The sequence below is a fragment of the Lycium ferocissimum genome, chromosome 8 (assembly GCF_029784015.1).
Source record: "Lycium ferocissimum isolate CSIRO_LF1 chromosome 8, AGI_CSIRO_Lferr_CH_V1, whole genome shotgun sequence".
NCBI lineage: Eukaryota > Viridiplantae > Streptophyta > Magnoliopsida > Solanales > Solanaceae > Lycium > Lycium ferocissimum.
Window position 1 is genome coordinate 21,636,433 of NC_081349.1, and position 17,817 is coordinate 21,654,249.

Sequence of the window (17,817 nt, forward strand, 5' to 3'; positions counted from 1 at the left end):
TCATGATACAGATATTTCTGTACCTATGGTTTCATTGATACTATTCTTTCGTGTTGTCTCACCTCAAAATACTAGTTCCTTCAAGGTGAGACTTAATGGCGAGGACGACGCCATAATGTAATCGGAGGCTCACGACCTTATGTCACTCCAATAAAGCGTACTTTTATTTAGGCTCTCATGCATGCTACGTATATTATATGTGTATATGATATGTATATGTATATAGGGGACATGGGAAAGGTGAGGCGCTATAGACGCATAGCCACCTGATCAGCTGGTATCTTATGATATCATCCCGGACGCGGGATGCCCGGACGCGGGATATATGGGTAATGGATCGGGCCGTTCGTTCCGCGGCAATATATTGATATATGATGATATATGGATCGGGCTGCATGTTCCACAGCAATACCTGATATGGTGATATTTTTATGAGCTTGTATGCATGACTCCGCCTTAAGAGGCAAGCAGTCACCGGTTATTTTTTTTATCATTATTTTATCTTTCTGTTCCCTTATTATTTTATGATGCATGCATTACATACTCAGTACATTGCTCGTACCGACGTCCCTTTCTTCTTGGATGCCGTGTTTATGCCCACGTGTAGACAAAGGAGACGACCCAAATTTTCTGTAAGCCGGATGCCTTGCACCGAGCACTTCCATGCTCCGAGGTGATTCGTATATATATATATATATATATATATATATATATATATATATATATATATATATATATATATATATATTTTCGTGTTCATACTTGGGTATGGCGGGGTCCGTCCGTCTTTATGACTTCGAGTTTCGGTTAGAGGCTCGTAGATACTCACGTGTGGTAGTGGATGTTATGTGACCCTCATTGTATATTCTCGTATACTATTCTTCGCCGCCGCAAGGGCTTATGTGTATATATATGTGTACATGCTTTATGGGGCTTATATGTGTACAGGTTAAGACGATGGAGGTATGATGTGTGGTGCTCGGTAGTCATCTTCGGGTGCCCGTCATGGCCCACTAGGCGGGTCGTGACATCCTGAGCTTGTAGAACCTTAAGAGCTGCAACTTTGGGGTTCCACAGCAGCCAAAGTCTGCCTTGTTCATTGGCATTGTAATTTTCAGCCCATTCCCAACCTGGGCACACCTTTTTTACTATTTTTTGTGAAAATTTTTTGGGAACTCTATGTTCAGAAATGGCAATAATACTCACCTTATTTTCTCTTAGAAGCTTCATCATCTCTATTTGCTTATACAGCTTATTGAAACCCCTCACATTCCATGTGACCAGCATCATTTGGTTCCATTAGGAGGTTTACGCTCCAAGCCTTGCATGTGACCACTTGTTTGCCCACCTTCTGCCACCACACCTGGTGCTGGTCTGGCCTTGTTTTTTCCCACATCTTTACCACCAGCTACATCTTTTACCACTTGTGGGAACATGCTTCCTCTAGCAGCAGCTGTTTGTTTTACAGTTTGCCAGTCAGCTCCATTAGGTGGTAGTGTCACGCTAACTGCCACCCCACCTTGATTTACTCTAGATTTCCATTCCTATTTGTTTCTCTGCTGATGGGCCTTAGGGACCATCTCTGCAGGTCTTTGAACAGCCCCTACGGTTGTTGTGGCAACCTCTAGATTCTTTGGTGGCGGAGCCTTAGCTACTTCTACAGGTTTCACCGGAAGGTCTCTATTTGCATTTTTCCCATTTGGCACCGGCCCCTTCAATCTATCTTTAGAACAATCATGGACAAGTTGGCAGCATGATCCACAATACAGTGGCTTCTAGTCATATGTGACAATTTGTTCAAACACTCTGCCTTGTGGGTCTTGCACTTGTACAGTTCCTGGCAATGGCCTTGTTATATCCATTTCAATCAATACACTCGCATAGGAGATCCTTTCCATAGTGGTGGTGCATTTATCTGCATAAAGAGGGTTGCCCAAACTGCTACTTATCCTGCTTAATGATTCCATTTCCCAGCAACTGAGGGGCAGAGTGGGGTATTTCACCCATAATGGGATTGTTTTCAGCACCTCGTTTGCAAAATCAAACTCAGCTGTCCATGCTTTCATAATAATGGGTTTGGTATTTAGCATTTGTGGCCCTGAATACAAAACCTCATTCATGTCTTCAAGGCTTCCAAATCTAACCACAAAATACCTATCGTTATGGTAATAGATCTTAGGTCGTGCCACATACTCCCAATTTTGACCAATAAACCTATCAATGCTCGCAATAGTAGGGGAAGCCCCAATTACATACAGAACAATCGCATATTTCCACTTTTCACTTCCTGCATCCACTGCTTCTTGGTCTAATTCAACAATTTTTTCCCATCTCGAATAGTAGGAGCAATATAAGTGAGACTCATACTTTTCTCAGCCATTTTATTCCCTTGGAATAGTGTATTCCAAGCTTTTGGTGGTTCGTGCTCTACCTGTAGCTCATTTGCCCTTTGTTCTTCCATAGTCTCCTCTGTAGTGTCACCTATGGCCCTTGGAGTAGTCATGGCGCTAGGGTTTTTAGCTTCCCCTGGGCCACTTCCTGATATGGGGGTTAGCCCGTCCTTGGCCATGCGTGTTTCATTTGCTTTCACTGGCGTAGTAGAAACGCTGGCTTTTGCTGGTAACTCCGGCCATAGTTCATTAATCGCCTTCTCCTTTTGGTTCGGTAGCGGTATCACTCCCGGTCCTTTCCCAATCTGTTTCGTTGCCATAGTCGGCTGATCTATGGTGTTGCCACCCTTCTTCGTCCTCCCTCTGCCCATCGGGCCAGTAGGCGTACGCTAGCACACTCTAACGTGCACCTAGAATGAGGAGAGAGAAGAGAGAGAAAAGAGCTTGACACAAAGGGATCAGATTTTGTTATTATGGACTTATTCAGAATACAATTAGTTTAAGAATGTGAAAAAGAAGTTACAACTAGTCCATATTCTACGGACCACTCTCACACGTTTGTTTACATATTATACTATTGATCTTTTTCATTTTATGGATAAAGTGAGAGGCCTTTAATATAATTCAAACCCAATACGCGAAGGTACTTGTGAGTATATTTAAATGATACTAGTCGAATCAATAGCGTTCAGAATATTTTGTAAGTGATATAGCATTTAAAGATGCAAACACTAAACAAATCAAAGACGATCTTTTACGTTATTAATAAAAATACAGTTCAGATTTATTACTATAAACACTATTGAACTAGTTTGATGGTAGAATAATCAGATGAAAATATATATATTGGTGGTAGAACATATATAACAAAGTGCCATTTAGAAGCCAAATGGCTAGTCGTTAAGAGTTGTAACCAATCTCTTTTCTTGAAAGAAAGTTGATCACTTATTTCATTTCTGTATGAAGACACTAAACACACCAAGACTCACACAAAAACTCAAGCATAACACACAAACATTTGATAGTGATTTAATTTGCAGCAGCCAGCAATGATCATCAAACAGTTTTCTTGAACCGGTCTTGTAAGTTAGTTGCAAAATATCCTTGACCATTAGCTGTAAACTTGTCACAATGGTATCCATCCCCCAAAGCATCTGGTGCACAATCACTACACACCCACCCATTGCTACAATCACTTTGAACTTTGCATCTTTTCAGGCAAGTAACTATATCACCAACAAGTGCCAACCTTTGCTCGATGGCTGCAATTTCAACGGGCAAATCTCGCGAAGCCTTCACCTCAACTGAATATTAAGATGTTGTATTAAGATCTAAAATACTAGTAAATAATTAAGAATATTTATTTTCCAACATCTTAATGTATAAAACTTTCCTTATTTAAAAATTATAATAATTTTAAAATTCATACAAACTACTCATTAATCTAGTACTACAAATATTATTTTAAAAGTTATATGCATGGTTGGTGCTGGTGGATCGATGGCTAATAATGGTGGGTGGGTGTGCCGACAGGGGTTCGCGGTTGGTGATGGTGTTGGCTGAAGGTGGTGATTGTCGATACATAGTAGATACCAGATAGTGATGACGGTGTGGTTGATAACAGTGGTTAACGATGGTGTTGATGGTGACTACTGACAATTGTGTTGGATGACGACAGTGATAGCCAAAATGATGTTAATAACTGATCATAGTGGTGGTTGGCGATACATAGTGATGGGTTATGGTGGTGGTTATCGGTAAAGATGGGTGGTTGTGTCGTGGTAATGGTGGTTGGTGATGGTTAATTGTGGTGATTGGTGAAATATAGTGGTGCAATGGTGAGTGGTACGTGGTTGTGGTAAAATTAATGGTCGGAGTGGTGCTAAAGTATCATCTTTACAGAAGTCCTTAATTGGATAATAACATCTTAATGATATTATGACATTGTTATATATAGATCTTCATTCAGATATATATCCATATCCATGAAGTGATTGTAAAATAAAAAATAGACACACATAATCACTAAGATATAAATAATTAAATTCAGACCTAAAAGATTAAACACACTTAATTATTAAGATCATGATGACAAAAGGGGGTTGCTCAAGTGGTAAGCATCCTCCACCGTCAACCCTAATGTTGTGACTTCGAGTCACTAAGGGATCAAAAGGGGGAGTTCCTTTCGTGAAATTTCTAATTTCGCCACACACATAATTTGTATATAATTAATTAAACACACAATTTTTCAATTCGAATGTAAATTACTAAAAGGAAGAGGGGGAGAAGTTAAGAGTCATGAATTCACCCGTAGTTGTAATGATCAAAGCAATCAGAAACAAAGTAAGCACTGGAACTGGAGAACGAGCCATGCCAATAAATAAAAACTTCGAATATATTGTGGATATGAAGAGTGAAGAATTGAGTATATTGAAGATGATTTCCATTCTTACTATTTATAGCTCTTGATTTGGAGGAAATAATTCACTATTTTATTTAAAATTCATTTGTTAGCAGGATGGCCTTCTCCATTATTTGGTTGTGCTGTATAAATTATTAATATGTGGGGTATCCATATACGTTCGCTAGAAGATTTGGTCATCTACATTTATATTCATGCATGACTCTTGATTAGGAGGACAATAGTACAGTATGTATTTATTTATTTTAAAAAGTAAATCATTCAGAGATAGGTCTTTTTTATTTGATTGATGAGTTTAATTTATATATACTGACCGTAGTTTAAGGAACTTTTACATATAGTGAAGCTAAGGTCGCTATTGTGGTTAATTGCTATAGCCTGATGACCTTCTCTTGCAATCGCGGCCCTTTTCTAGCGAGGGAGATCCTAGCACTTTATGTAAGATTTTCTGGTCCTGATGCCTCTTCTGCTATTATGACTGCATCACATCTCCAGGACCAACATAGTTTTTAAATCAAAACTGATTTAAACTTTGTCTGAATTTCTCGGGATCTAACTCAAATCATTCCAACAAGTCTAAAACAATGATATGCATTTATAATTATGTTCAAACTATAAATTAAAACATAAATACTCAAAATGGTAGGTCAAGTTGTTACATATAAAATCATCAATTCCTTACTGAGACATTTATTCCAGTATTCTTACATATTTTTCTATTTCAATGATTCATCCAGCAGCTTCTGGCGCCTTCAGTCAACGAAGAGGAAATTAAAGACAATAAATGGCCATGAAACATGTGAAACAAAACCCAATATAACAACATTTTTATAACGTCATTTGTTTAAATAACTTATGGCTATTATAGCGAGCTAGAATTGCAAAATGATATCATTGAGAACATACAGTATAACATAACATATAATATAATTTGACTGTATATCCATATTAATGTGAATAATGAGCAAGAAGGAAGCTTTTTGATTATATCGTCTATGAGCCAGTTCTTCCGGTTTTTGTCATGAAATATTGTTATGACAAATAAATTAGGAACTATTTGTCGCAAGAATAATTCTATTCCGACTTGTAATACTACTCGTCTCAATTTATATGTAGGGTTTGACCTATTTGGCTATTTAGAGAGTCAAACAGCTCTTTATTTGACTATCCAATTCTTTTCATATATTGAAATTATTAATTACACAGACTTAGTACTTTTTATGTAGTTTTCAAATATATAAATTTAACTATAAAATACTTGAAGAATTTACATTTGAAATTGTAGTCAAATAAAGAGTTGTTTGGCTCCCCAAATAGGTTAACCCTCATATAAATTGGGAGGGAGAAAGTAGTATATTATGTGTACAACGTAACACTGCTACTGTTATGGTCCGCCAAGACACCGACCCTACTTTTTTATGTTTAACTAGTAAATTTACCCGAGCTTCGCGCGGTATAGGAATATCATAAATATATATTACTTGTGAAAGCAAAATATATTAGACTTCAAGTTTAATCAATTGATTAGTACGATATATTTTTATATTTTCTATCATTTTTTTTCATTGGAAGTTTTTTTTGTTTTGTACTTCCCTACCCATTATTTTTAGAACAAAATTGTCATTGTCAATATTAAAAAATAAATTTCAAATATTGTTCTTTTACGCTAAATACTCGACATTAAACTGTTAAACCTTTCCAACTTCATGTAACAGTTATATATCCATTTCACGGAAGAAATCTTTTAAAAGCTTCTTTGGTGTCAGAGAAGTTCACTTGCTCCTCCCAGCTCTTTTTCAACCACAAATGCTTATACATAATTTGAATATCAACTGTACTTTCAATCTTTGTTTATAATTTTCACGTTTTATTGACTTAAGGTGTTTTGTTTTCACAGGTTGGCTTCCTATTTTTTTGCAGGTTGATTGTAATTGTTGCATCAATCATTATTTTTTGAGAAGAGTAACTTGCTTCTTCTTTCTCCTAGGTTTTGTTTCTCTTTTCCCCTTATCGGTTCTTCCTAGATTTTCAAGCAATGAAGTTTTCATGTGTATAAAATAAAATTTTGGGAGATGTACAATTTAAAAGAAAAAAAAAATCATTAAATGATTAAAAATCTTATTGAGAATTCTGGTCAATTTGTTGTAGCTTGTGCAGAAAAAATAGAATATTAATAAGAAAAAAATAAGATAGATGTACAAACCTGCAGTTTTACTTTTCTTATTACTATTTCTTTTCACTCATTGAACTCTTGATATTCTCTTATATTCAAGAAATACATGTGAGGTCAGGACTTATAGATAGTATCACTAAAGATTACTATTTTATCTGGTAAATTTTATTGTGATGTAGTATTTTGCTTTTGAAAGTATCATTTTCGTTGACAGTCATGAAATTTTTATTTCTTGTGTGGGCAGAAATTATAGCATTTCGTTAAGAGATAATGGTCAAAAACACACTTGAACTATCACTTTTTTGTAAGTTTTCTACCTGAGCTGTTAGGTGTGCGAGTTTCCTACCTGAACAATCGTCAACTATTTATCAAAATACGCCTCAACTCTCGGTTGTTCCCTTTTCCTACCTGATAATTAGGTGTTTTATTTTTTTATCATTAACTCTTTCTTTAACCGTACTGAACTCTTTATTTATGAATTCAGGAAGACCAAAGTCATAGATGGACCCCTGAACTTGTCCTGATTTTCCATTTAGACCCCCCAACTGAAACGTTGACCATCTGAACCCCCGAACATAAGATAAACTGTGCCATTTGAACACCTCGTGCCAGCTGGGCACACGCGTGAAGCTCACTGCTTTAAACAGAGCGTGAGAGACCAAATTTTTTCTTTTTTAAAATTTTTAATCATTAAAAATTAATTTTAACAAAAACTCTATTTTAAAATCTATTTAAATAATTAAAAAAAATTGAAAAACCCAACCCATCCTCTCCGATAGCCCACTTCGCCGCCGCCGCCGCTGCCTCCGCCTCTACTTCCGCCGCTGCCTCCGCCGCCGCCGCCGCTTTCTTTTTTAAAATTTTTAATCATTAAAAATTAATTTTAACAAAAACTCTATTTTAAAATCTATTTAAATAATTAAAAAAATTGAAAAACCCAACCCATCCTCTCCGATCGCCGCTGCTGCCTCCGCCGCCCCCACTACAGCCGCCACTGCTCCACTTCAAAATCTATTTAAACAAATCTCCGACGAAAAACGGCACCATTTTTTTTAATTATTTAAATATATTTTGAAGCGGCGGCGGCGGTGGTGGGGGCGGCGGAGGCAGCAACAGCAATGGCGGCAGTGAAGTGGGCTATCGGAGAGGATGGGTTGGGTTTTTCAGATTTTTTTAAAATTATTTAAATAGATTTTAAAATTAATTTTTCTTAATTTTTTTTTTTTTTGAAACAGGTAACATGAAATGGCTTATTTTTATTGGTTTATTTTTCCATGTCACAGCAAGTGAGCTTCACGCGTGTGCCCAGCTGGCACGAGGTGTTCAAATGACACATTTTATCTTATGTTCGGGGGTTCAGATGGTCAACGTTTCAGTTGGGGGGTCTAAATGGAAAATCAGGACAAGTTCAGGGGTCCATTTATGACTTTGGCCATTCAGGAATTTGGAACAATAATATCCACTTCTTTAACAATGATATGCATGTGCTGGAAAAAAATTATGTGCAGGCGGATTAAATGTTTTTCTTTAAGCCGGAGGACTTTTATTAAAAAATTGTAAATAATTTCCTATCTTCTTCTCAGTTCTCATCGCAAAAAAAATAAAAAATATAATTTTACTTTGATTTTAATGCACAATAATATGACATTGTAACTTTTTCCTCATTTTTTTTTTTTTTGTATTTATTAGTTAAAATATTTGGACAAGTAAATAGGTTAAGTTTCTGGTTATATTATTTAATATAAAGTCTAATTGATGCTTCGTTAAATGCTTTATTCTTTGAAAACGGATGTGTATTCGACTTCTGGATCCTTCAATCTAGCATTTTTATTTTGCATGATGAAAATTATAGCCATTTGAGATTATTGGAAGTAAATTAATCAAGAATCCTTATGGACTCTCTTGGAAAATTAGGATCTTCCTCCATGAATTTTAGTTACTATGAATTTTTGTATTTGATAATAAGGGAATCGGAGTTAGCTTATGTAACACCTCGTATCTTAGAACTCATGTTAGACTCGTAACGTTAGAGTTTTAGCGGAAAAATTGAAGGTTTGAACGTTTTGCGAAAATGGTTGATAGGCCTACTTGCGTTGATAACTCTTTGATTAGTTGGGAATTTGGGAAAATACCCTCAATGAAAGCTGTAGTACATAAAAATAGCTTTCTAACGATATAAGGACCAGGCCAATCAGAGATCGGAGCAAGGAGATATGATCGTCTCAATATGGCTAATAGTAAGGCGTTAAAAGTCTATAGAATCGGCTAAGTTTTGATACGTCCGCCTTCCAAATAATTTCGTAAAAATCCGTTGGGAATTTGAGGAAACTTAAAACATGAAAGTTGTAGCCCTTTGAAATAGATTTCCAACGGTATATTATGGGCCTTGAACAGAGCTATGTACAAAAAGTTATGCCCGTTTTACTAAAACAGTGTTCTGCCGATATACGGTGGAATATACGGGCCGTGAAAATTATACGGGCCGTATATTCAGACCGTAAAATTGGCCCAGAAAGCCCAAATCACTGGAACGAATTTACGGTAAGACATACGGTCCGTAAAACTTTTACTGGACGTAAAATAGGGCGTAAAATGGGTCCGACAGCAATTATAAAACTTCGTTTTAAGGCTTTTTCACTTCATTCTCCACACCCCCAAGCCCTAGAACGACCTTCTATTCTCTCCCATCATCAAGAACACCAAGGTAAGCCTACTCTAATCATTCCAAGTCAATTATAATATATATCCTTGTAATCTAAACAAGAAATCATCATTCCTAACCTAGGGTTTTTAAGAAAACCCATCTCAAGGTTCAAGAATTCAAGATTTTGGAAATCCTCTTCAAAGTTAAAGTCTTTGATTCAAGTTTGGAGCATTACCAGGTATGTAGAGTTACTATCGACGTGTGGGAACATCATTGTTTCTTCCCCACGCCTCATAATCCATAAATTATGATTCTCTACTAAAACTAGGGTTTCTATACCATGCTCATGATAACCCTAGGTCCATGTCCATGATTATATTATGTATGAATTGTTATAATTCCATCATTGAGTTCTTAATATTTCTTTATAATTATTGAGAATCCGTCCGAAATCCATGAAAACCCATATCTTGCACTCCATGGGTTCTTGCATGCATGTTTTTAAATAAAAATGCTTATTTCATGAATATCCTACATGTCTACAAGTTTTCATGCAATTGTATTTTATAACTATGTTCATGCCATGACTCAAGATACATACATGCTAAATACAAGTTATTTCATGAAACCATGTTTACAAGTTATTTCATGAAACCGTGTTTACAAGTTATTTCGTGAAATCATGATTACAAGACAAGTACAAGTTAATTCACGAAAATCATGGGCTTCTTAGCCAACTATATTATGTTCATGTTTTTGGGAGTTGCACGAATTACCGAGAAGGCTCAGATAGCCTGAAACTACGTAGCCACCGTAGGACAAGGATCGCTCCGCCCAGTTAGGACGATACCTTAATTTTACACTGAATGGATCCATCAGGCACGTTACCACCTTATACCCCGGCAAGGTATGGGCTCTCCGGGTCCGGCGAGGTAGGTACTCCACGTATCCACGTGGTGATATCATGTTGTCGGCCATGAAATGCTCTCCCTACTTATCATGTTTTACTTATATATATATATATATATATGTACCCATGCTCATGCTCATGCTCATGTTCATGTCCGTGTTTTCGTTCAATTCTTATCATGTTATTTCATGTCCCATATTATTTCATTCGGCTTGCTTTACATACCAAGACATTCAATGTGCCGACGTCCCCTTTTATTGTCCGGGGCCTCGCATTTCACGACGTGTACGTATTTACGGATGCCGCATCCGCTCGCAGGATTTGCTCGTATCGGCTCATTGGTGAGCCCCATCTCATTCGGGGTTTAGTCGATTATCTTTATTTTACTAGTCGTGCATTTAAAGGTATGTCGGGGGGCCTTGTCCCAAAGAAGTACGTTTTCCTACCAATATTCACGATTCGAGGTTTCATAGACTAGTCAGTTTAGTTGTGTTAGACATGCAAGGTGTTTAGCCATCTTTGGTTCAACTCATGTTATTTCCGCATTCATGATTTAAACAAGTATTTCATTAAATTATTATGACATCTCATGTTTATAAAAGCTCATCACGTTCATGCTATATTTCTGCTCATGTATGCCTCATGATGAATCAGCAAGCCATGTGGTTCGCTCGGTCACATGCAGTATGGCACCGAGTGCCGTGTTTCGCCCAAGCCATGGTTCGGGGCGTGACAGCTTATTGGCATATTCTTTACATGCGTATGAAATTTAGTTAAAATCTGTGAATATTTTCATATTGCCTATTCAGTTCTCCAATTAATTTTTGAATAATAAGTTTCTTTTCATGGATAAGTGACATCTCTGTATGAATTGATACTAACACCTGTATTTGAGTTTCATTGATTCCCCAATCAAAAGATAATCATTTTACCTTTTTATCGATTTCTTGGGAGTTCACTTATTGTGAGAACTCATTTTTTAAATTGTACTGATGGTAAAAAGAGGTCTCAGCGTTAAGCAAAGAAAAATTTATTTTTCTATCTCCACTTAATTTATAAAAGGGATAATTTTAGAGACCTCCCCTCAGATTTGGCTCCGTTTCACTGACCTCCCTTATGGTTTATGATATTACATCTACCTCCCTTATTTTAATATTTTTGTAACGTTTCTCTTAATCTATTTATTATCAATGTAAAAAATAAGAAACTGACTAATTTACCCTTCTAATATACATTTATTTAATTAATCGTGTAAACATATTTTATTTTTTAAAATATTCTTAATCTTCAACGTAACAAGTGTCATTTAAGTAATTCCTTTTTAAGTCAAAATATCTCAATTACTCAAAACAAAATCAAAGAAACGCCTATAAAAATTATCTCTCAAAAGTCTTCAACGATCTATTAGCCAGAGAACAAGAATGAATTTTAATAGGGAAGACTTGCATACTCATAGGCACTGCATTTGGATTATATTTATATCAAAACTATGATATTGCAAACCCAGGAACGTCACTTAACAAGATCTAAATCTTTAAAGATTAACTCCAGTGTGGATCCTATCATGCAAAATCTAATGGAGAAATACCTAATATTTTCTTTTCTTTTTGTTAATTGTTTTTTCTGGTGGGTGGGATTAGATTTTGGTTTGTTAGAGTTATAATTTCTGCGAGGGCTGATGTGATTTCTTCTTTTAATTAGTAGTGTTGTTAAAATTAAACTTTATGGAGTAGTATTTTGACTTGGTTATTAACCAATTAGACTCCTTTAAAAGGGTTCTATGTAGAAGACTAAAAGGGAAGAAGAACATGAATGATGCAAGCATTATTTGCAGAAAAAATGATGAGCATTTCCAAACGAAGAAAATTAGGTTTGTACTCTTTTGTTAACAGAGATTCATTAAAATTAATTAATCAAAAGTTTAATGTTAGGAAAGGGAAAATCAGTCAGTTTCTTATTCTTTACATTAATAATAAATAGATTAAGAGAATCGTTACAAAAAAGTTAAAATAAGGGAGGTAGCTGTAATATCGTAAATCACAAGGGAGGTCGGTGAAACAGAATCAAACCTGAGGGGAGGTCTCTGAAATTAAAGATCATTCTAAATTTATGTTCGTGCGGTCAGCTTCACTAGTATAATATAAAGCTAGGCATTAAGGAAGTGATATGGCATCTTTTTTTGGCCTAGGATGCTATTTATCTTTTTTCTCATCTTTTTGGCAATTTCTTCTATATTTCTATTTACTTATTATGGTACAAAAATAAAAATGTGTCAATTACTACTCCTCTATTTATTCTTATTCTTTAATGTCTATATTTAAATGTCTTAAAATTTACTACTCCACCCATTCCCACTCTTTATTGTAAAAAAATTAAAAGTTTCAATATTTACTAAACCAACCTTGCAAGACATTAATCTCCTTTGTTTTTTCCCTTCCATCTACTAATTAAGATGGAGTAATGCGGAAAAGGAAAAGTCTGTTCCCTTGCTTTGCCTAATTAAGGCCAAATAGCCAATAGAGGCTGATAACTCATGTAGCTATGGCACTTTAATATCTTTTGCAACCGTTTTCTCTCCTTTATTTGTTTTAGTTTTCCTTTATTTGTTTGCAAATTTTCACCTTCATAACTCATACCTATTAAACTTCTACTCTTAATGATATAATTAACCCCATGATTTTTAAGTTTTCATATTCATAACCCCCAACTATTTAATTTTAACATTTAAGATACCTTATGATATTCTTCCATTTTTTGTGTATATAAATGCACAATTTTTAGTTTCATGACACCCTACCCAAGATTATCCTTTTTATTCCATATTTGAAGTAGTGATGTCCTTATATTATTGTAGTATCAGTTTCATATTCCATGAAGGAGGCTCGTGGATGTTGATTAGTTTGCGGTAGGGAGTCTCGACAAGACTTTAATTGTGCACCGACTCTGTATTACTTTCTTTTTCATCTAATTTTTTTTTAAGATTAATGTCCTGAGAAAGATATTTGTGTTGTATTTTTTTTCCTGTTCACTTTCTCGTGTTTCTCTCTATGAAGCTGCTTTAGTTTGGGATTTTATGAATTTTAATTTGATTGTCGCAAGTCTGTATTTTCATTTAAGCTCAAATTAGTTATTTTTAGGTGTCTCTTATTTGTTCATTTCTTCTACTTTCAAAAAATTAGCAAAAGTGACATTAGCAGGTATATATATTTGACAACACAGTGTTGTTGTTCAACCTTGAGTCAATCATATTTCAGAAACTGAAATCTGCTTATAAGAATATCAACAATATCTTCAGGTAAATTCTTGATCGCAATTGAAGCCAAGACGAAGTGAACGGGTGAAAATCTCAATCTACTATTGTCATGAGGTGCTCATGACTGGCTAAAGGTAAAATGAAAAAAAAAAACGAAATGTTCTTGCTGAAAAGAACTTAATTGTAACTGTGTAAAATGTAAGTTTATTTTTTTACTTGTTCTCATTCCGATTATTTGCTTCTCTCTCTTTTCGGACATGTACTCTTCTTTATTTATAAGATGAGTAACAGAATTATTGCAATGGCAATAAGTTTTGATGTTAGAGGGTTGGAATAAAAAAATAGAGTACTTAAAAAAAGAAATTCCTCCATTCAGTTTAGTGTCTTAATTTGAATAAGCATAAAATTTAAAATCTTGTAATCCCGAATTATAGATTGTGTAGGAAAATTATATACTTGAATTGAAATGGGGGAATTTTTTTAAAAGTTAAATGAAAATCATATTTGAAGTTTTTCTCATTTAAACATTTGAATTTCATTTATATATATGAACTAAAATAAGTTTGATTTATTTTTCCTACATACCAAATTAAAATTTGATATAAAGAATAAGTATATTTTGGGTCCAATTTTCAACACCAACAATAAAATCTTTTTACATTTTGAAATATCAATAAATTCCATGAACATACTATATTGACAAATTTGAGTTTCCACAATCTTTATGTTCATAGCAAAACGCAATAGCCTTTTTATTATTAATTTTATATGTAACTATAAATCGTGTTTGTTAAATAAATTTAAAATTAAAATGCAGATAGAAATGTTAAAAAATACGCATTATGATTTGAAACTATATGTAATATTATTCATTACACACATAAATGATACAAATACTTTTAATTATGTATCATTTTATCACGATCGAAAAACTAAAAACAAATATTGTATCATGCTAAGAGTTTCTACTATTTGTTGACACAAGTTACACACTTAGTTTTGTTCGATAATGAGTTATACTTTTTAGTTATAAATTGAACTACTGAGCAAGAAACTGAAACAAGTGGCCGTTAGGACAATAACACATAATGGTTCATCCGTATGAAGATATAATGCAACTTCTGATCAAGAAATTGGAAGGAATGACCTTGTGGTAACAACACAAAATGGCTCATCCTCATGAATTTATATAATTGCACAATGGTAAAGAGCAGTTTGAATGTTAGATTCCAATTGATTTATAATTTAAAAAAAAAAAAGAATTTTATCATTAGTAATATTTAACAATACTTGACAAAATTGTAGGATTAAGTTACATTATCACTTAAATTATTCGAAAGTTTTGCTTAGGACCAATAAATTGTTGGTTAAAATATCTACACCAAATTTGTGAACTTTTAATATCTTCATTTTTCTTTTAATTTTCCTTAAATTGGCATAATATTAATAGAAAATTTTAAATTTGCTCTATATGTAATTGGTTTAAAGTTCCTAATCAATCATATTGGGCCTATGCATGCACGGGCTTTAGGTTATTTAGTATGTTTTTTATTTCTATCATATAGAAATGTGAAGTGGAAGACGACCAAGGGCAATTCAGTAATTTTACTCGATCCACGTGTCCCATCAAGGCGCAGGCTATTAAATTTACATATTGTCATGTGTGTATCATCACGTTGGAGCAAATGAAGTTTGTGTACATTTCTGAAAATGTGGGCCCTAAACGTAGGCCCTATTTAGTAGCATCCAAGGATCATGACCATTTAATTTTTCTTTCTTTCTTTCTAAAATTAACGTGACATCTAATCTAATTAATTGTTCAATTTTGTTACTTTCAATTAAAGTAAACAACTATGGTATTTACTAAACTATAAAATTTAGTATTCTCCATTTTAGTTTAAGTTTTCTATTTTGATTAGGTATGGAGTATAAGAAAAGAAGAAAGTTTTTAAAATCTTGTGATTTTACATTAAAATTTATTTAATGTACCTAAACACTCTTTGAACCATATAGTATTAAACATGCAATGTAGAATTTGAATTGAGAAGATATCATATATAAAAACAAACAACGTACTAAAAAGAAAAACTAGATGCTTGAATTGAAATGGAAGGATTAGTTATAAATTTAAATAATTCATATATTATGAACTAATAAAAGTTTGATTTATTTTTCAAACTTACTAAATTAAAATTTGATAAAACTATTAAGTGTGTTTTGGGTACAATTTATACACCAACAATATAATCTTTTTACATTTTAAAATTAAACAAATCAAAACTTAATATGTTATAATATATGCTTGCATTATTTTTCAAATTAGTTCATAATTCTTAATACTAATAATGTTTTGTCTCAAAAGGAATCTCTTTTTATCCAAATTGTCTCTTTTAAAATATTAATGAATTCCGTGTAGTATTATATAGACAAGTTTGAGTTTTCCCAAGCTTTATGTTCATAGCCAAACATAATAATATTTCTTTTACTATTTGGGCCAAGAAATTATTTGTCTTAATTAATTTGATATATAACTGAATTCGTAAAGAAAGAAAACTTCAGTAAAAGAACTTAAAATTAAATCTAGATAGGATAGTCTAAAATTATGCTTATGATTTGAAATTTCATGTAATATTTTACAATATAGTGACATAAATGATACTCTTTTCTACTATCGGTTAAGATAAATTACACACTTAGTTTTGTTCAATAATGAGTTACGCTCCTTAGTTATAAATTCAACTACTAAGCAAAAAGTTGGAAAGTAAGCTATTCAAGATAATAACGTATAATAATTCATCCTAATGAAATTATAAATTCAACTTGTGAGCAAGAAATTGGAAAGAATGACCTTTGGGACAATAATGCATAATGGCTCATCCTCATGAATTTATATTATTATGTTATACAATGATAAAAAGAAATCTGAATGTTAGATTCGTAGTGCTTTATAATTATAAAAAAATAAAAATAAAGAATGTTACCATAATTAATAGCAGGCTCAATACATCAAGCATGTTCAAATTGAGGTTGATGAGGGTAATGTATTTTAAATGAGGTGACATATTTTAAGTGGTTAACTTATTTATTTAATGAGCATTTGAGAATACATGCAGAAAATTTATCAAAATTCAAGTTTGAACTGTCTAATAGAAACAATTCACCACTTGTTCAGATGCTTAATTGGAACATATAGTGGTTTGAGTGTCTAAATGAAATTTTTTGGAAAGTTTAAAAAAAATATCCATGTATTAAGCCGTAATACTAACAATTCTTAACAAAATTGTAGGATTAAGTTACTTTATTGCTTTAATTATTCTAAAGTTTTGTCTAGGGCCAACAAAGTGTTGGTTAAAATATCTAACAAATTTGTGAATTTATTGTCACGACCCAACCAGAGGGCTATGACGGACACCCGGAGCTAACACACCGAGCACCTCTGAACATGCATCTCATAATTATTTCTGGGTGAACCATAAAGATAGCTCATGGATATCATAATCTGTAAGGACATATATCACAACATAACAACACATCTCTATATAATCTTCAACAATTATGTCCAACATCACCAGCCGTCTCAAGGCTACTAAAATGTCATGACAATATGAACCGGTGGGGTTATGAAACGTCTAACTGTACACACATGTCTACGAGCCTCTACATAGAATACGAGTGACCATGAAGACCGATACCAATAGCCTGCAGCTCCGAAGTAAGTGGAGCGCTCCTGAGATTCCGCCGATGAAGCTCCTATGGGTCAGAGCCGTCTACCTGCGGGCATGAACGTAGCGTCCACAAGAAGGGATGTCAGTACGAACGGTGTACTGAGTATGTAAGGCATGAATAACAACATAATAAGAAATATAGAACATAACTGGAGATAAAGATAACATGTACATCTGATTACCTCATAAGGCGAAAACCATTCTTGGCTTTCAAAAGAAAACATTTCTCATATAAATATATAACATAATCCTGCTGCGGAACGTGCAGCCCGATCCATAAATATATTATATTGCAGTGGA

General features: G+C 33.9%; 1 protein-coding gene across 1 annotated transcript; it reads right to left on the minus strand.

Moving 5' to 3' along the window:
* Positions 1 to 3,429: 3,429 nt before the first annotated feature.
* On the minus strand, positions 3,430 to 4,830 carry LOC132066715 (uncharacterized). The gene is made up of 2 exons (XM_059459950.1): positions 4,699 to 4,830; positions 3,430 to 3,694 (listed from the first exon to the last, which is right to left on the minus strand). The coding sequence occupies exons 1-2, from the start codon at positions 4,760 to 4,762 to the stop codon at positions 3,447 to 3,449; spliced, it is 312 nt and encodes a 103-aa protein (XP_059315933.1). The 5' UTR covers positions 4,763 to 4,830; the 3' UTR covers positions 3,430 to 3,446.
* Between the last annotated feature and the right edge of the window lie 12,987 nt (positions 4,831 to 17,817).

Bases quoted from the DNA above. Each gene is read 5' to 3' on its own strand.
- LOC132066715 (XM_059459950.1), bottom strand. From the start codon at position 4,762: ATGGCTCGTTCTCCAGTTCCAGTGCTTACTTTGTTTCTGATTGCTTTG. The intron at 3,695-4,698 runs GTGAATTCATGA...CTTAATATTCAG, and splicing joins TTTGATCATTACAACTACGG to TTGAGGTGAAGGCTTCGCGA.